The 20793-nt window shown below is 37.5% G+C and overlaps 1 protein-coding gene across 4 annotated transcripts; it reads left to right on the top strand.

The window, feature by feature from the left end:
- The first annotated feature begins 8468 nt into the window (after positions 1 to 8468).
- On the top strand, positions 8469 to 19408 carry LOC133644438 (spindlin-1-like). Of its 4 annotated transcripts, none has more exons than XM_062038918.1 (5): positions 8469 to 8742; positions 9086 to 9133; positions 10847 to 11094; positions 11166 to 11399; positions 18128 to 19404. In XM_062038918.1, exons 2-5 carry the CDS (start codon positions 9114 to 9116, stop codon positions 18331 to 18333), a joined length of 708 nt encoding a protein of 235 aa, XP_061894902.1. In that variant the 5' UTR covers positions 8469 to 8742; positions 9086 to 9113; the 3' UTR covers positions 18334 to 19404. The 4 variants fall into 4 exon arrangements, with proteins under 4 accessions (XP_061894902.1, XP_061894901.1, XP_061894903.1 ...); XM_062038917.1 differs by having other exon boundaries at positions 8469 to 8821; positions 18128 to 19402; XM_062038919.1 differs by having other exon boundaries at positions 8486 to 8585; positions 18128 to 19405.
- The last annotated feature ends 1385 nt before the right edge of the window (positions 19409 to 20793 follow it).

The raw sequence follows: 20793 nt of genomic DNA on the forward strand, positions 1-20793 counted from the left end.
CTACATCAGGGGTCACCAACGCGGTGCCCGCGGGCACCAGGTCGCCCGTAAGGACCAGATGAGTCGCCCGCGGGCCTGTTCTAAAAAAAAAAAAAAAAAAAAAAAAAAAAAAAAAAAATTTAAATGTTTTTTTTTTATTTTTTATTTTTTTTTAAATTAAATCTACATAGAAAACACAAGATACACTTTCAATCAGTGCATCAACCCAACACAAAAGGGGTTATTTCTTTCTGCTACCAATATTCTGGTTCCCACAACATAGACAACACATCTGCAAGGGACACAGTCCCTGAAGCACACATGATTGTATAGGCTGCTGGTCCACTAAAATTTTCATTAATTACTATTTTTTCATGTAATTATTTTTATATTGTTTTACTTTCTTTTTTATCCAAGAAAATGTTTTTTATTTATTTATCTTATTTTATTTTTTATTTTTTTAAAAGGGCCTTATCTTCAACAGACCAGGTTGTCAATGAAATTAGATTTTTTTAGAGGGTTTTTTAAACCAGGCCCAGTCCAGATAATGTCCAAGTCGGACTCAGCAACACACACCTTCATTCATGTACACAAAAAAAAATTAGGGAACACAACAGATTGCATATAATTTATAAACAAAACACTTTGCATTCCATTCGAAAGGACGTTCCCTTTAGATTTCCGATCCTTAACATTTTACATTTATCATAATTAAGCTTAAGGCCAGATTGCTGTGAAAATATGTCCAAAAGATTAAGAAGGTTCCGCAAACAATGAGGAAAAATCTTATCTTTGTGAATCAGCCTTTTCTGACATGAACTTCATCAAGAACAAACACAGAACACGCCTCACTGATGCACATCTGCAAGACTCACTCAGAGTTGCAGTGTCAAGTTACACACCAGAGTACAACACACTAGTTAACAGCATGCAATGCCAGGCTTCCCACTAACTGACAAAGAAACAGATAACAGATTTGGTGTCCAGTTCAAAGTGTGACATGATTTAAAAATTTTAAAGAGTTTACTTTTGTATTTTACATGAGTTATTATTTGTACAAACATGGTGCAAAGTAATTCATGATTTGTTAAAAAATGTTAGTGGCTAGCTAGTTAAAATGGGATATTGTGATTTCACAAGACTGTCTTAGAAGTGATCATTTGAAAATGTTCAATTTGAAAAATGTGCACTTAGAGAAAATATAAAAATAAAGTGTTGCATATTGATATTTATCTGTTTCTATATATATTTATTGTGAGAAATCATTAAGATGATCAGTGTTTCCACAAAGATAAATATAATTAATTATTAATAATAACAGAGTTAAAGGTAAATTGAGCAAATTGGCTACTTCTGGCAATTTATTTAAGTGTGTATCTAACTGGTAGCCCTTCGCATTAATCAGTACCCAAGAAGTAGCCCTTGGTTTCAAAAAGGTTGGTGACCCCTGTGCTACATTGACCGATTGCTTCCAAGCAAGTTTTTCTTCCAACCAAGATCAATTGCTTTTTTTTAAAAATATTGCCTTTTATTCAAATTCCACCAATTATAATTGTTCATCCTAACACTATATAGGGCAAAAAAACATATTTGGTCAACTTTTCTCCAGCCTCTATAGCAGATCTGGGCAAATTAAAGGCCTACTGAAAGCCACTACTACCGACCACGCAGTCTGATAATTTATATATCAATGATGAAATCTTAACATTGCAACACATGCCAATACGGCCGGGTTAACTTATAAAGTGCAATTTTAAATTTCCCGGGGAACTTCCGGTTGAAAACGTCTATGTACCATGACGCTTGCGCGTGACGTCAATGGTTGAAACGGAAGTATTCGGACACATTGTATCACAATACAAACAGCTCTGTTTTCATCGCAAAATTCCACAGTATTCTGGACATCTGTGTTGGTGAATCTTTTGCAATTTGTTTAATGAACAATGGAGACTGCAAAGAAGAAAGCTGTAGGTGGGATCGGTGTATTAGCGGCTGGCTGCAGCAACACAACCAGGAGGACTTTGAGATGGATAGCAGACGCGCTATCCGACGCTAGCCGCCGACCGCATCCAAAATTGGGTGAAGTCCTTCGTCGCGCCGTCGATCGCTGGAACCCAGGTGAGCACGGGTGTTTATGAGCAGATGAGGGCTGGCGTAGGTGGAACGCTAATGTTTTTATCATAGCTCTGACGAGGTCCTGTAGCTAAGTTAGCTTCAATGGCGTCGTTAGCAACAGCATTGCTAGGCTTCGACAGGTGGCACAGCATTAACCGTGTAGTTACAGGTCCAGCGTTTGGTTCGGTGTCTCCTGATAGTAGTATTGTTGATCTTCTGTCTATCCTTCCAGTCAGGGGCTTATTTATTTTGTTTCTATCTGCATTTAAGCACGATGCTATCACGTTAGCTCTGTAGCTAAAGTGTTTCACCGATGTATTGTCGTGGAGATAAAAGTCACTGTGAATGTCCATTTCGCGTTCTCGACTCTCATTTTCAAGAGGATATAGTATCCGAGGTGGTTTAAAATACAAATCCGTGATCCACAATAGAAAAAGGAGAAAGTGTGGAATCCAATGAGCCCTTTTACCTAAGTTACGGTAGAGCGAAAAAAGATACGTCCTGCACTGCACTCTAGTCCTTCACTCTCACGTTCCTCATCCACAAATCTTTCATCCTCGCTCAAATTAATGGGGTAATCGTCGCTTTCTCGGTCCGAATCGCTCTCGCTGCTGGTGTAAACAATGGGGAAATGTGAAGAGCCCTTCAACCTGCGACGTCACGCTACTTCCGGTACAGGCAAGGCTTTTTTTTATCAGCGACCAAAAGTTGCGAACTTTATCGTCGATGTTCTCTACTAAATCCTTTCAGGAAAAATATGGCAATATCGCAAAATGATCAAGTATGACACATAGAATGGATCTGCTATCCCCGTTTAAATAAAAAAAATGTCATTTCAGTAGGCTTTTAAGGCCCGTTAAGCTTTTCAATCTGGCCCGCTGGAAATTCCCAAATAATTTTTTTAGATCTTTAAGATGGAAACTGTAGCTTCCATTATGATGTGCAGTGATGTTTTCAAATGACCGTAAGTCTTGAACTGTACAAAGTATTTCAATGGTTGGAATCTGCACTTTTGCATGATATACTAGTTACTATAGTAATCTAAGTCACAGCAGCTCAGACCAGGCACCAAGCAGTGTAGGTGGGGAGCGTTTCCACAGAGCATTTCCAGAGCCTGAAATGCGGATGTCAGGGACAGACGCGGAAGGAGATTTTTACAACAAAGTTCTAAAGCTTAGTGATGTATCAAATTGTAGGTGGGGTTTCTTTTTTACCCTTCGCGTTCATATTTCGCTGTGTTTGTTGCATTTTGTATTGCGTTTCGCTTGATTGTAAAATATGTCGATCGAGAGGAGGGTGTTGTCAATATTCAGTGTTTTATCGTTCATAGTTAATATTGTAAATCCCACATTCTATATTTTCGTGTACATTCTGGGTGTCTCATTCAGTAAAAAAATGGAAAATTCAGTTCCGTTTATAGCATTCAAGGCAAGGCAAGGCAAGGCAACTTTATTTGTATAGCGCTTTTCATACACAAGGCAGACTCAAAGTGCTTCACAGACAACAAAGTGAAATGAAAGAAAATAAAAGCAAAATTAAAATGCAGACAATAAAAATAAAAACAGTGCAGACGTTAAAAGTTAAAAGATTAAAAGATTTAGCTGAAAGCTAAGGTGAACATAAAAGTCTTCAGTCTAGTTTTAAAAGTAGTGAGAGTTGGGGAGAGTCTGACATCTTCAGGAAGTTTATTCCAGCTATGTGTTGCATAGTGACTGAATGATGATCTCCCTTGATTTGAGTTTACTCTTGGAACCGCTAACAGATTGGTCTCAGAAGATCTTAGTGATCTACAGGGCTTATATAGTGGGAGCATATCAGTGATATACTTGGGCCCTAGACCATGTAGTGATTTATATGTGAGCAGGAGGATTTTGAAATCTATTCTCTGATGTACAGGGAGCCAATGTAAGGATTTAAGAATTGGTGTAATGTGCTCACATTTTTTGGTCTTTGTTAGAACTCTAGCAGCAGCGTTCTGAACAAGCTGTAGCTGCCTGACAGTTTTTTTGGGAAGACCTGCAAGGAGACCATTACAATAGTCTAGCCTACTGGTAATAAAGGCATGTACAAGTTTTTCAAAGTCTTGAGCTGACATGAGCCCTCTAAGTCTTTTTACATTTTTGAGGTGATAGTAGGCCGATTTTGTTACTGATTTGATGTGACTGTCGAAATGTAAATCAGAATCTAAAATAACCCCAAGATTTCTGGCTTTATTTGAGGTTTTCAGGGACAGTGATTGAAGGTGTTGGATGACTTTAAACCTTTCTTTTTTAGCACCAAAAACAATTATCTCAGTTTTATCTTCATTTAGTTGTAGGAAATTTTGGCACATCCAGTGTTTGACTTGCTCAATGCACTGGCACAGAAGATCTATGGGGCGATAGTCATTTGGTGATAGCGCTACATAGATTTGGGTGTCATCGGCATAGCAATGATGGTCAATGTTATTATTTTGCATGATTTGTCCTAGTGGGAGCATATAGATGTTAAATAAAGTCGGCCCCAAGATTGAACCTTCAATCAGACATTATTGGGAGGTTTTGTATTAGTGTTCCTAAAAATAGATATAGCGGCCCCCAGACACTTTTTTTCTCTAAATTTGGCCCCCGAGTCAAAATAATTGCCCAGGCATGCTCTATAGTTATAATACTACTGCTAGTAGTAGTAGTAGTAGTAGTAATTAATAATACAAATATATAATAACTACTAGGGCTGTGAATCTTTGGGTGTCCCACGATTCGATTCAAAATCGATTCTTGGGGTCACGATTCGATTCAAAATCAATTTTTTTTTTCAATTCAACACGAATCTCGATTAAAAAACAAATTAATTTTTTTAAAAAAAATTTTTAATGATAACAATACACAACAATACCATAATAATGCAATACAATTTCAAAACCAAACCCGACCCAGCAACATTCAGAATAGCAATAAACAGAGCAATTGAGAGCAATTGAGGACACACAAACATGACACGGAACAATCTAAAAGTAGTGAGACAAAAATGAATATTATCAACAACAGTATCAATATTAGTAACAATTTCAACATAGCAGTGATTAAAAATCCCTCATTGATATTATCATTACAAACATTAATTTTAAAAAATTATTTAAAAAAATGAACAATAGTGTCACAGTGGCTTACACTTGCATCATATCTCATAAACTTGACAACACACTGTGTCCAATATTTTCCACAATGATATAATAAGTCATATTTTAGGTTCATTTAATAGTGTCTGAAAATTGTCGACCTTCTATGAAGCCAGTTTGGTCAGTATGAATTAATTTTCCTATTACATTTGATAATCGTGTGGCTAAAAATTTTGCCAAGATTCAAAAGGATTCTCCATTCATTCAATACATAGGATTTCAGCAGGATCTACCCCAGTCTGCTGACATGCAAGCAGAGTAGTAGATTTTTGTAAAAAGCTTTTATAATTGTAAAGGACAATGTTTTATCAACTGATTGCAATAATGTAAATTTGTTTTAACTATCAAATGAACCAAAAATATGACTAATTTTAACTTTGTGAAAATATTGGACACAGTGTGTTGTCAAACTTATGAGATGCGATGCAAGTGTAAGCCACTGTGACACTATTGTTCTTTTTTAAAAATTTTTTTATAAATGTCTAATGATAATGTCAATGAAAAAATAATAAATAAAATCGATTTTTTAAAAATGAGAATCGATTCTGAATCGTACAACGTGAGAATCGCGATTCGAATTCGAATCGATTTTTTCCCACACCCCTAATAACTACACAATTTGTGGTCTTAATTTTCAAAGGAATAAAGTTTTCTATAATGGTTTTTTGTATTTGATTACCCTCTCTACCACCAGCCTATCACTTCATTATATTAATTATGAAAAAATATATTGGCGAAAATTGGATAATTGGGGAAACAAAACATTTCACTGCTCTATCTAAATCAGTGGTTCTTAACCTGGGTTCGATCGAACCCTAGGGGTTCGGTGAGTCGGCCTCAGGGGTTCGGCGGAGGTCAAAACACACCCGACTCATCGTGTAAATACAAACTTCTCCCTATCGGCGTATTACGGATACGGCAACAGCTGACTGGTTTGCAGGTGTGTAATTTGTTGTGAGTTCATGCACTGTGTTGGTTTTGTTGTTTGAACAAGGTGATGATCATGCACGGTTCATTTTATGCACCAGTAAAAAAACATGGTAACACTTTAGTATGGGGAACATATTCACCATTAATTAGTTGCTTATTAACATGCAAATTAGTAACATATTGGCTCTTAACTAGTCATTATTAAGTACTTATTAATGCCTTATTCGGCATGGCCTTATGATAACCCTAACCCTCTAACCCTAACTAAATAACTCTAAATTAAGTCTTTATTACTTAGAATATGTTCCCCTAGTGCAGGGGTCTGCAACCCGCGGCTCTGGAGCCGCATGCGGCTCTTTCATGCCTCAACCGTGGCTCCCTTTGGCTTTGAAACCGAATGTCAACAAATAATGGTTACTTGATTTATTGTACTTCGTTTTATTTAGTTAGTTTATTTTAATTTAGCAGTTGTTATTTTGGAGAGTTCTGGGATCTTGTCATATGAAAATAAAACACATTTTAATATATTGTCAAAGGAAGTGTAGGTCACAGCCCTTATGCGACATCTCTTGCTGCCATGCAATTGTATTGTTTTTAGCGGTCAACCTCTAGCAATAGACGGATCAAAAAAGAGAAACATTTTATTTACTTACATTTGTATTAATTTGCTTTCATTGATGACGAGGTTGTTGTTGTTTTTCTATTTTAGTCAGATGAATATGCCATAGTAGTAGCCTTAAGAATACTGGAATGAGTCCCATCTATCCATTCTCTACCGCTTGATTTTTTTATTTTTTATTCATTATTAAGGGAAGGAACAGTGTATTTTTTTTCTAATGTTAAAAATTATTTGTTGATTTGCTTCGTTATACCCAGAAATAAAATGCGAGTCGTTTTTGTCAAGTGTTTGATTTCATAAGTCCTATATCACAAGTGTAAGGAAACTATAAGTGGTGTTATCGTCATATTAGGAATCGAACAGAGTTTGCGGCTCTAGGTGGGTTTTATTTGGGGGAAAATGGGCTCCAATGGCTCTTTGTATCCTGAAGGTTGCCGACCCCTGCCCTAGTGTCCAAATAACTCTAAATTAAGTCTTTGTTACTTAGAATATGTTCCCCATACTAAAGTGTTACCAAAAACATATAACTTTGTCTTGAATTTGAAAAAAAAAAACATCTTATTTTTCACTAAAGGAGGGTTCGGTGAATGCGCATATGAAACTGGTGGGGTTCGGTACCTCCAACAAGGTTAAGAACCACTGACCTAAATATTCTTTCTCTAAAGAAAGACTTAAAAAGTTGCAAAAATAGTTTTTAATTTGAAAACAGTTACAAAAAGAGACAACTGGCATTATATAAAACTGATTTTTGATTTTGATTGGACCTGTCATTATGAAAATGCTTAAATGAAAATTAAAAAGTATGTTGGAGTTCGGGTGTTGGTGGGGGGGAACAGTGATAAAGTCGTCTAAAATAATTTGTGTTAAAAAAGGGGGCAGATAAATATAAGATTACTATTCTTCCATTTGCTCCTTTCTGGTGATGGAAATGTATAAGAAACAAAAAAACAATGAAATTGTGAACTGTACGTGGATTGTTGATAATCAAATGTAAATAATCAAATGTAGATACTTTTTCTTATGCTTTCTGATCTCTATGTCCACTACTTGCTGTACATATCCTACCAAGTCAGACCTACACTGTTTCAATGTCCATTTCTCTGTTCCCAATTGTTGATGACTGAAGTGATGATAACAACCAACCCCCCACATCCTACACCCCGGATTGTAAATAATGTAACTAATTCAATTTATATACCCTGATGATTATCTTGTGTGATGACTGTATTATGATGATAGTATATATCTGATAGTATATATCTGTATCAGGAATCAATTTAAGTGGACCCCGACTTAAACAAGTTGAAAAACATATTCGGGTGTTACCATTTAGTGGTCAATTGTACGGAATATGTACTTCACTGTGCAATCTACTAATAAAAGTCTCAATCAATCAAAAAAAAAAAAAAAACAATTTTACATATGCATTTTCATGAAAGGCATAAAAAGAAATGATGACGAAATATAATTAAATGTTTGTAAAAGTAAAACATATATATTCAAAAAGTAGTAAAATACATAAACGTAGTTAAAACATACTATACTTACTCTGCCTGCTGGACCAAAGATCACCGTTTGGCCTTTATTTCCCAGTGTTCATTGCGTGCCATCTTACGTACTCTCCCCTTGTTCGTGACGCTAGGCATTATGGGAAATGAAGTACGCGTCCTCTATCTCCAGCCCCACACAGGTTTCGCGAGATTTACCGTGTGGTTGTGGCGTGTAGCAACGCTCGATTAGTGTGGCAGACAAAGGGAAGCATTCTGATATGAAATCTACGTGGAGGTGAGACGAACATGAGTCCACGCAGCTAGGATGTAGGGTGGTTAGCGTCCATTCCTGTCACTATTTTTTTGGAGCTGTGGAACTTTGGAAGGGCGGATGTAGCCTTTTTTTTTTTTTTTTAGCCGCCCCCACTTGCTTCTGGGACGTCTGCATTGAGGTAAAGCTAAAGGCGAGAAAGGTGAAGTGTTAACACGACATGACGGTTTGACTTATATGTTGGACGACATCCAACACAGGTGAGACTTGTCGCCGCTTTCTCGCTCCGTATTGTCACAAATGCTAATATGTCACGTTGCTAGCACTGGCGTTAAAACAGAACTGGGGTTTTAGGCGACGGAAATACACAGGAAGTGTTTCCCTGGGACGTGATGCCATTGGCTGTTGGGGCTGTCAATCTCGTCGGAGTGTGATGACGTCATCTGGAGATGCCCTCCTCCCAGCGTTATCATATTACAATAATAAGATTGACTGACAGTCTTTCTTTTTCTTTTTGGTTTTAGCCAGTAACTTTTTTACATCCTTGGAGGCATGTCAAAGAAAAGAGGCAGGTATGTTCACACCAAGTTGCTGTACTTAAGCAGAGCTATATGCTAAATGTAAAGAGGCACTACATCTGTATAGAAACATAATATATTTGTATCAAAACATCTATGAATAACATAATCCAGTCAGTGTGAAATTGCCTCACTTTAGCCTACAGTAAAAGTTTACAGTTATCAATCTACCTTGGGCCATAACATTAGGTACACATGTGAATGAGATCCAATACAAGAGTATAATAGTGCATCGTGATAATAATAATAATGTTTACTATAGGATTGTATGAAGGGTTTATAAGCCAAATTCAACACATTGCCTACAAAAAATATTTTTACAATGTGAATTAATTTAAATCTGAACCATTTTATCACATCACAATTCATTGTTTTAATGTATAATATAATAACTTATTATCAAAACATATTCATGTATGACTGATTCATATATTCCTTTTTAATTATGTAATAGCTTATATGTTTATTTAATGGTATTTTGAATTATTTTTACAGCCATTTATTTAATGGATATATATATATATATATATATATATATATATATATATATATATATATATATATATATATATATATATATATATATATATATATATATATATATATATATTAGGGCTGCAACAACTAATCGATTAAATCGATTAAAATCGATTATAAAAATAGTTGCCGATTAATTTAGTCATCGATTCGTTGGATCTATGCTATGCGCATAGAACCTTTATTTATAAACTGCAACATGTACAAACAGCTGAGAAACAATAATCAAAATAAGTATGGTGCCAGTATGCTGTTTTTTTTCAATAAAATACTGGAAAGGATAGAAATGTAGTTTGTCTCTTATCCGATTATTAATCGATTATTCGAAGTAATAATCGACAGATTAATCGATTATCAAATTAATCGTTAGTTGCAGCCCTAATATATATATATATATATATATATATATATATATATATATATATATATATATATATATATATATATATCAAAGATACACATGCAATATAAATATATTATTTTCCCAAACTTAATTTTATTTGTATTTCATTCATATGTTCAATTATGTTTCTAATTTTTTCATACATAAAAGATGATGACTCTTTTGCAATTGCTAAAAATTATTTTTCTTTATGAAAATAAAAAAAGTGTTCATCATCAACGATGTCACAATAATCATAATGTTGATAATATTACAAATATATATCAAATTTAAAAATTGTGAAATGTAATGTTCAATAAAAACGTTGAAACTAAAAAAAAGACTGACATTCAATGACCTTTGTGATTATGAAATAACATTTATAATTGTTTAATGGTGTTTTATTAACACATATTTATGTAGAATACATCTCATTTTATTAATATATGTTTATTATTGTGATTGCAGTTTGCAATGGTCCTTAAGTTGTATTATTATATTTAAATTAGTTGTTTTTTTTAAAGTTGTAATAATTCAGAAAGATCTCTGTATATGATGTAATGCACTTCTATGGCAATGCTCCGGCCAAAAAAACTGTAAACATATTAACGTTATACCTGTTTGTCAAAATTAGCATATCATCTTTATAAAGGTCGATAACATTTATAGATGTGTCTGGTGCAGTTTAAATTTTTCCTTTCAAGGTCCTGTTCTGATACTGTATGCATTGTTTACTGACTCAAGTCAAAGTTCCCCTCTGAAAGGCAATTTATACACTTATTTTGCAGAAAGCGAAGCAGCGGGGAACTGAGTGACACACTAACCCCTGACCCCAACTGCATCTTGGGACTTCGCATTCAGCACAACTGGCGCGAGAAGGGCAACCAAAGCAAATGGAAGGGCACCGTGCTGGACAGGCTCAGCGTGAACCCGTCGCTCTTCATGGTCAAGTACGACGGCTTCGACTGCGTGTACGGCATCGAACTGTTCAAAGACGAGCGAGTGTCTAACCTGCAGGTCCTCTCGGAAAGCGTCGGTAAGCTAATGCAATGTTAAAGAAGTATCGAGATGTATTATACATTTCTCTATCACACCTTTTCTCCGTAGTGAACAACAGGATCAGGATACCTCCTGGGGCAGAGGAGCTGGTGGGCAAAGCTGTGGAGCATCTCTTTGAAAAGGAGGATGGAGAGAAGAACGAGTGGAGGGGCATGGTCCTCTCCAGAGCTCCCATTATGACCAATTGGTATTATATCACCTATGAAAAGGACCCGGTGCTTTATATGTACCAGCTGTGGGACGACTATGCCGACGGAGACCTCAGGATTTTGCCCGAAGCAGGTAATGTGTACGTAACTTCTCTAAAAGTTGTGTGGTCTTGTTAATTGCACCCGAGGAACTCAATTGAAAAGTATGTAATGACAAACTAAAACTTATTTAACCAACTTGCACAGTCTTTTTGACAAGCATACCATATGGGTCAACTGAATGAGTGTCCAAATATAAAACAACCCCTCTTTTCAAGGCCTATTTTTTAGTGGCTCGACATGTGTTGATCACCGTTATCTTTTACATTACCATCGTAACTCCTCCTGTGTCGCTTTAAGACACTTTTTTCCAGTTGATCTCTGTAGCTGTGTTTCCATTACAACCAGAAATGCGCAACACCTAAATATTGCAATGAAAAACTAGTAATGGAAACACCTATATTTTGAAAGACCTCCCAAATATCGCTAAACATTTTTGCGCTCTCATGAGGTGGTTTTTGAGACGTTTCGATATTGAATTTTTCCGCAAAAGCATGATGGAAACACTTTTTCCACATTTAGAGGTCACCTAAACACCGAATCGGGGCAGATGGGTCGCCTTGGTCTCACTTCCGTTAGGTCAGCCAGGGCCGTGCGAGGCGGAACCACCGCAATAGAGGCTGATCCGCAGGCTCGGAGAGACCCAAATACCCGAACAAGTGTCAAGGGGGCCAAAAGGACATTGCCTTTGAGCTATCACTCACTGCCTTCGTCATCTATTGACATCACGGCAACAGCAGTGTCTGCAATATCCTCAAAGTTAAGTTAAGTTAAAGTACCAATCATTGTCTCACACACACACTAGGTGTGGTGAAATTTGTCCTCTGCATTTGACCCATCCTCTTGTTCACCCCCTGGGAGGTGAGGGGAGCAGCGAGCAGCAGCGGTTGCCGCACCCAGCAATCATTTTGGTGATTTAACCCCCAATTCCAACCCTTGATGCTGAGTGGAGGTAATGGGTCCCACTTTTATAGTCTTTGGTATGACTCACGACATACCGATCTCAGGGCAGACACTCTAACCACAAGGTTAATACAATTGATAAAAGCATAAATGGACAAATTAAAGAGATAGTTTGACAAAAACAGAGTCTTTGAATCGCCATAAAACTAAAATAATTAAATTCGGTAACAGCAGAAAAAGTCACACACAAAAAAAAATAGACTGAGTAGACAATGAAAGAGTAAAAGAAACCACATTTTGGGTGTAATAATAGGTGATGAAATTAACTAGAAATTTCATATAGAGATATTCAACATTAAGTGGCCAGAAATACATATGAGTTGGGAAATTGTGTTAGATGTAAATATAAAAGGAATACAATGATTTTTTTTTGCAAATAATAATTAACTTAGAATTTCATGGCTGCAACACGTGCCAAAGTATTTGGGAAAGGGCATGTTCACCACTGTGTTACATGGCCTTTCCTTTTAACAACACTCAGTAAACGTTTGGGAACTAAGGAGACACATTTTTTAAGCTTCTCATGTGGAATTCTTTCCCATTCTTGCTTGATGTACAGCTTAAGTTGTTCAACAGTCCGGGGGTCTCTGTTGTGGTATTTTAGGCTTCATAATGCGCCACACATTTTCAATGGGAGACAGGTCTGGACTACAGGCAGGCCAGTCTAGTACCCGCACTCTTTTACTATGAAGCCACGTTGATGTAACACGTGGCTTGGCATTGTCTTGCTGAAATAAGCAGGGGCGTCTATGGTAACGTTGCTTGGATGGCAACATATGTTGCTCCAAAACCTGTATGTACCTTTCAGCATTAATGGCGCCTTCACAGATGTGTAAGTTACCCATGTCTTGGGCACTAATACACCCCCATACCATCACAGATGCTGGCTTTTCAACTTTGCGCCTATAACAATCCGGATGGTTCTTTTCCTCTTTGGTCCGGAGGACACGACGTCCACAGTTTCCAAAAACAATTTGAAATGTGGACTCGTCAGACCACAGAACACTTTTCCACTTTGTATCAGTCCATCTTAGATGAGCTCAGGCCCAGCGAAGCAGACGGTGTTTCTGGGTGTTGTTGATAAACAGTTTTCGCCTTGCATAGAAGAGTTTGAACTTGCTCTTACAGATGTAGCGACCAAATGTAGTTACTGACAGTGGGTTTCTGAAGTGTTCCTGAGCCCATGTGGTGATATCCTTTACACACTGATGTCGCTTGTTGATGCAGTACAGCCTGAGGGATCGAAGGTCACGGGCTTAGGTGTTTACGTGCAGTGATTTCTCCAGATTATCTGAACCCTTTGATGATATTACGGACCGTAGATGGTGAAATCCCTAAATTCCTTGCAATAGCTGGTTGAGAAAGGTTTTTCTTAAACTGTTCAACAATTTGCTCACGCATTTGTTGACAAAGTGGTGACCCTCGCCCCATCCTTGTTTGTGAATGACTGAGCATTTCATGGAATCTACCTTTATACCCAATCATGGCACCCATCTGTTCCCAATTTGCCTGTCCACCTGTGGGATGTTCCAAATAAGTGTTTGATGAGCATTCCTCAACTTTATTAGTATTTATTGCCACCTTTCCCAACTTCTTTGTCACGTGTTGCTGGCATCAAATTCTAAAGTTAATGATTATTTGCACAAAAAAAAAAGTTTATCAGTTTGAACATCAAATATGTTGTCTTTGTAGCATATTCAACTGAATATGGGTTGAAAATGATTTGCAAATCATTGTATTCTGTTTATATTTACATCTAACACAATTTCCCAACTCATATGGAAACGGGGTTTGTACATCAATAAAGCAAAATATGTTCTGGACCAAAAATCCCTCCATATTCTTTACAGCTCGCCAGTGTTACCATAACTGAGTTATTGTGCAGAAATATGAGGAAATAACTACAAAAGTATGCTTATTCACTTAGCATGCTACAAAAAAGAAAGATCACTTAGAATAATACATAATGTTGAATATTGAGAACATTTCAACCCTTTATTTATTGAATCAAAATGATTGAAAATCAATGAGCAGTTAAAATTCTGTACAAAGTAAATAAAATGAGAGTAATAACTTATTTGTGTGGGTCGTTTTGTGTATTTTTTTACATCTATTGCGCTGTCAAGTGCGTGTTTGAGGGCCAGCTGGTCGCGAAACACTGCAGGAATGTAGCAGCAGAGTGCGGCAAATACGGCCGCAAAATTTTACTGTGATGGAAATAAAATCATGTTTTATTGTAAGTTTATGAGCTGGAGTATGTTTAGAACTATATATAGGTGTATTATTTTGGTTTATTATTTTTATAAGACTAACGTCAAAACAACAGCAATTGCATGCATCCAGGCATAGCTGCACACGTCCTTGGTAGAAAACATGGCGCTTGTTGTTTAGTCGGCCATACTCTCTCTATGCACGACTGTATCAAACTAACAGAAGAAGTCTGGAGTGAAAGTCATGGAGAAGTTTCGTATGCGCAAAATGTATGACTAAAGTATTAAAGCTGTATTTTTATTTGCATTTTAGTTTTATTGACAGTTTATTTAATAAACATATACATTATTAATTTACTTTATTTTTCATCGGTTACTTATGATTTTTTTTCTTATGCCGTATATTTGATTACCGGTAGTATTTATCAGTGTTTTATTAGTATTAGTATTTACTTACTTTTTCTAAGCAGCTTGGTTTAAGCCTAATGTTTGTGTGTTAAATAAACATTTAATTGGGTAAAATGTAAGTAAGGTAGTAATAACTACAAAATTCCCACGGAAATTTTGATGGGCCTGCTATCTGTGCCCTGGACCTCTGGCCGGGTGTCATCGGAAGCCGCCGTACTTTGAAGATGGTGCCGAGTGTCCGAATTCGCCAGTTTTAAGTGTAACTGTGCACAATGAGCAACAGAGCTGGCCTTCCTTCCAAAGGCCATCCAGCCAAAACCAAAAATAGGACGTAAAAATTTTTTAGCCAGGGTTAAAGTAGACAAGTATGTGAACAAAATGAGACGTTAAACACCGAGCTACGTGAAAGTATGGCTGAGTTACAAGAGGAGGTAATCTTGTCTTTTTGGCATTTGTCTCAAAGCAATTGTCCATTAAAAGGGTATGTACCCATTAAATTGGCCCATGTTTTTATTTATTTGTGAATAGCATCGCCATGGTAACACAAAATGTTCCCAGCTTAAACTACCGCTGACCTTTCCGACGGTGTAACATACGTGGGGGTTTGTTGGCCTGTTCGTCTCGTATTAATCATAAGACAAACGTGCACAACTATAATAATAAAAGTTGAAGTATGAGCAATAATAATATGGGCTGCTTGCAAGCAGGCCCATAATTATTGAATATGATTCAAATAAAAAATAAGATTACTTCTCCCCCGTAAAAAGGTGGAATGCCATCTCCGGGTTGGGGAGGAGACCTTGCTCCGAGTTTAAGTACCTTGGGCTCTCGTTCATGAATAGAGGAAGAGTGGCTCTTGAGACTGACAGGCGGATCGGTGTGGCATCTGGAGTGATGTGGACCCTGTATCGATCAGTCCTGGCGAAGAAGGAGCGGCAGGAAGGCAAAGCTCTCAATTTACCGGTTGATCTGCGTTCCCATCCTCGCCTATGGTCATGAGCTCTGGGTTATGACCGAAAGTAGAAAATCATGGGTTTAAACGGCCGAAATGTGTTTCCTCCGCCGGGTGTCAGGGCTCTCCCTTAGATGGGGTGAGAAGCTATCATTCGGGTGGAGCTCAGAGTAAATCCACTGCTCCTCCACATCGAAAGGAGCCAGCTGAGGTGGTTCGGATACCCCCGAAGGCCTCCCTGGGGAGGTGTTTAGAGCACATCGGACTGGTAGAAGGCCTGGGGAAGACCCAGGATACGGTGAAGCGACTATGTTTCCCAGCTGGCCTGGGAACGCCTTGGGATCTCCTAGGAAGAGCTGGACAAAGTAGCTGGGGAGAGGGAAGTCTGGGCTTCTCTGCTTAGGCTGCTGCCCCAGTGACCCGACCTCAGATAAGCAAAGTAGATGGATGGATGAATGGAAGTAAGATTACTAATTCAGTATTATATGAGTTGGGCCCTGAGGTCAAAAAGGTTAAGAACCCCTGCTCCTGATAGACTTCAGCCCCCAATGACTTTACAAACCATCCAATCTCGAACGTGTTTTAGCCTGTTTCTTTGAGATATGTGTATTTGCGGGGATCCCCAATAGCTGCGCTCTTTGAAAGAAAAAAAATAAATAAATACAACTTAGATTTTGTCTATCACCAATGGTCGACAAATCTAACCAATCAGATTCTACTATAAAAATCTTTAGTCGCAGGCAACCTGACTATGAACACTAGCAGGCTGTGGTAAGACCATAAACTTTGGGACTAATGACATACTTTTTCTATACCTTTTTTTTTTTTCAACAAAGCACTACATCAGAACATGCATACATCTAGTTAACTTAAACCCATATGATTGTTTTATTCTTATAACTTGATGTTATTATGATTAATGGTGATCAAATAGATAATATTCTCAATATAAAATACGAGGATCAAATGTCCAAGCACTGTGTTGTCTTGTTTATCTCTTTGTGAGGATATAATGCATAATGGTGTTTAGATTGACGCTTCTATACTTCCTCGAAAAAATAACTCCAGACACTCCCCTTCGTTTTGTTCAATATTTACTTGAAAACTGAAATATTTTTCCAAGATGCAAAACGATGATATAAAAAGAAAATAGGTATATAAATATATTAAGGTTATTAGAGAGAGGCCTAAAAACTGTTATTGAAAGCTGTGGTGTGTGGGTGCTGTTATCTATATGGCGGCGAACACATTTTTTTTAGCTCATCATTGCACATGTTAAAATAAATTAGAAAAAAATAATGAAGGTTATGGCAAGCAGATATTTAAATTTGACTATTTTCCCTAAAACAAACCGATTACTAAAATAATCAATAGCTGCAGCACTAATTGGAATGACATGCTACATTCACACAAATTCCCATTATAATGTGTTTATAAGTGATGGCGAACAGATCTATCCAAATGCATTTGTGGCAAATGTAACTATTCATTTCTAGTATATTTTGGTCAGTAGAGCCCTTTCTCTAAATGTAAACGCTGAGCAATTTATCCTTAGGACTGTCTTGCAATATTTCAGAACAGTAATTGTGTTAAGCAGAGATGTTTAAACCTTCTTCCCAGCCAGGAAAATATATACAGTATATTTTTAAACATCAAAAAACAACGAGGTCACAATATGGTAAACATTTTAGTATATAAGAACAGAAAAAAATAGCATACATGTTTAGTATAATATGTGATTTTTGAATTGCTATCAATATTAGCGTGATTTCTTGTAATATTTAAACTTTCAAATATTATTAATAATAAATATTAAACAAAGAAAACTAGCTATGGCTTACAAATGAGTTAACTAGTTTTTACAATTTGAAGACAGCTATTTTACATTTGACACTTTTTTGTGACAATATAATTATGCATTGTAACAAATTGGAGAGTTAATGTTACTTGCGGTGTAACTAAGGGGTTTATACCACGGGGGGTTCAAGGTGTGGCACAGTAAGCTTCCGAGGAAAATATAAGATTTTCTGAAACATATTTTGTGAACTTTTCCGCTCACCCCAGACATTTAAAAAAATAGTTTGCTTTTAAAAATAACTGAAATTTGCAAGATTGGAAAAATTTGTTTCTCCAGCCGCAGCTCTTCCTACATCATTTCCCAGATTTTGTTGATTTTAAGAAAGGTGTGTTTGCTTATGTCAACCTGAACTTTCCACTTCTTGCCCCCAGAAAACAAGCACCTGCTGCCTGCCGACAGGAAGCCGGGAGAAGATACGGAGAGCCTGGTGGGCAAGCAGGTGGAGTACGTCACTGACAAAGGCGTGAAGAGGACGGGCCTGGTCATCTACCAGGTCCCAGCCAAGCCCTCTGTCTATTACATCAAATACGATGATGACTTTCACGTCCACGTCTACGACCTGGTCAAAACCACCTAAAAGGAGACCCCAATGCCCTCTCACTCATTTTTGTTATTTAAAGCCCAAAGTAATTCATGCTTGCAATCTTTTTTTGGCTTTTTCTTTGTATGTTTGCACAGCACAAGTGTAGCGTCCGCTGTACTGTTCTCATATGTACGGCACACACGGGCAGCGCGTCCTTGTTGTATTGTTGGGTCAGATCGGAAGCCCACCAAAAAGCCTTCCCCGCCAAGCCTGGATCAAGATGGCGTCAGAGGGGATGGCCGAGTGTCTAATCCAGGCATTAAATTAATGACCAAAAGAGTTGCACAGAAAGCCTAGCTAGCTAACAAGCGTGACGTGCACAAGTCAGCCTACCTTTAGATAACCCTCCACATAGGGAGTTAACTCCATTATTTGTGGAATAATGTAGTTATTGAAGTGGAATTTCAGACAAGTGCTTTTCAAGACATTCAGCGTCGTTTTCGCTGGTCGTCTGCTCCCTTTGACATTTTGACAAAAGCTCCGAAGAAAAACACCCTGTTGTGATGTTTCAAGCCGCCACATGCTTGCTTCCACAATGACACTTCACACACACACACAAAAAAGTGCCTTCAGGCCCGTCATGTTTTGCAATATTGTACATATCTTAAAAGATTAATCGCGGCGTATGAAGGCTTGTTTGTGTTGTGTTCAAGTGTCTTAATAATAGGCTGCAACGGTGAGTGTATTCTCGTGTTGTGTTTTTGCTTCTAAATGCAGTATGTTCTTTAAACCTATGATCATGTAATCTCCGCCGATATTACCAGGAGCACTTTATTGTATTACGTTTACATGTTTAGACCGGTAGATAGCCTCGCTTCAAAATAATGCGTCCAAATATGCTTTGTTATATAGGCATGATGTTGAAATAATTAAAAAAATACTGCAGCACTTACAGTATTTACATTTCCAAAAGTTGTGTAAAAGTGTTTTTTTGTCACCTGTTGTGATTGTTCTCGTGGATATGGCATCCAAACAATAAACAGGCCGTGTAGCTCACACCAACTCTGGTTCTAGTTGTGTCATTTCTACACTTGATAACTTAACTCGGGGGTCAGCAACGCACGGCTTTCGAGCCACAAGCGGCTCTTTAGCGCCGCCCCTTTCAAAAATGGAAAAAGATGAGGAAAAACATATATTTTTTGTTTTAATATGGTTTCTGTAGGAGGACAATCATGACACAAACCTTCCTAATTGTTAGAAATTCCACTGTTTATATTAAAAATGCTTCAATGATGAGAGTATTTGGCACGCGCCATTTTGTCCTGATTTCGAAAGTCCTTGAACGCACCGTCGTTTGTTTACATGTACAACTTTCCTTGACGCTGCCACAGAAAGACGTGTTTTATGCCACTACATTGTCTCATTTTGTCCATCAAACGTCTTAAGCTGTGCGTGAATCCACAAAGGTGAGCTTTGTTGATGTTATTGACTTGTGTGGAGTGCTGATCAGACATATTTGGTCACTCCATGACTGCAAGCTAATCGATGCTAACATGCTATTTATGCTAGCTGTATGTACATAATGGATCATTATGCTTCGTATTTTAGGTATATTTGATTTCATTTTATTTGGAGTTTCCGTTTCCTTCAACTTGAACACACACATCTTTACCTTTGGCCATTCTAAGCCAGTCATTTCCAGGAGTTATCACACCCTCTGAAAAGCCTCCGTTTTAGTAATGTTTTCCAATGTTGTAAAAAATGTGTAGAAAAAAATATTACATTTCAACATTTCTTTTAACGAAGATTTGCATCAGCCTGCGACACATAGTCATCTTGATAGTAGTCTAATAGAGCTAATATAGACACATCATGTTTTGCCTTAATTTTAACACTTTTATAAGGCTTTACATTTTTTGCGGCTCCAGACAGATTTAAAAAAAAAATAATTTGGTCCATGCGAAGGTTCTGAGTAGTCGTGAGTTCAATCCCGGCCTCGGGATCTTTCTGTGTGGAGTTTGCATGTTCTCCCCGTGACTGCGTGGGTTCCCTCCGGGTACTCCGGCTTCCTCCCACCTCCAAAGACATGCACCTGGGGATAGGTTGATTGGCAACACTAAATTGGCCCTAGTGTGGGAATGGGAGTGTGAATGTTGTATGTCTATCTGTGTTGGCCCTGTGATGAGGTGGCGACTTGTCCAGGGTGTACCCCGCCTTCCGCCCGATTGTAGCTGAGATCGGCTCCAGCGCCCCCCGCGACCCCAAATGGAATAAGCGGTAGAAAATGGATGGATGGATATTTTTGGTCCAATATGGCTCTTTCAACATTTTGGGTTGCCGACCCCTGACCTAACTGGTCGTACCCTTTAACATTATTTTTAGGATTTTAACCATCAGTAAAAACCCAAATACAACTCAAATGTGACCCAATTAGATACATTTTCTAAAGTTGATGGATTTGTATTGAGTGTTTACCCATCTAAATATCTAAAGGTGAAAAACAAGTTATTTTTT

This window comes from Entelurus aequoreus, linkage group LG27 (genome assembly GCF_033978785.1).
Source record: "Entelurus aequoreus isolate RoL-2023_Sb linkage group LG27, RoL_Eaeq_v1.1, whole genome shotgun sequence".
In the NCBI taxonomy this organism is placed as follows: domain Eukaryota; kingdom Metazoa; phylum Chordata; class Actinopteri; order Syngnathiformes; family Syngnathidae; genus Entelurus; species Entelurus aequoreus.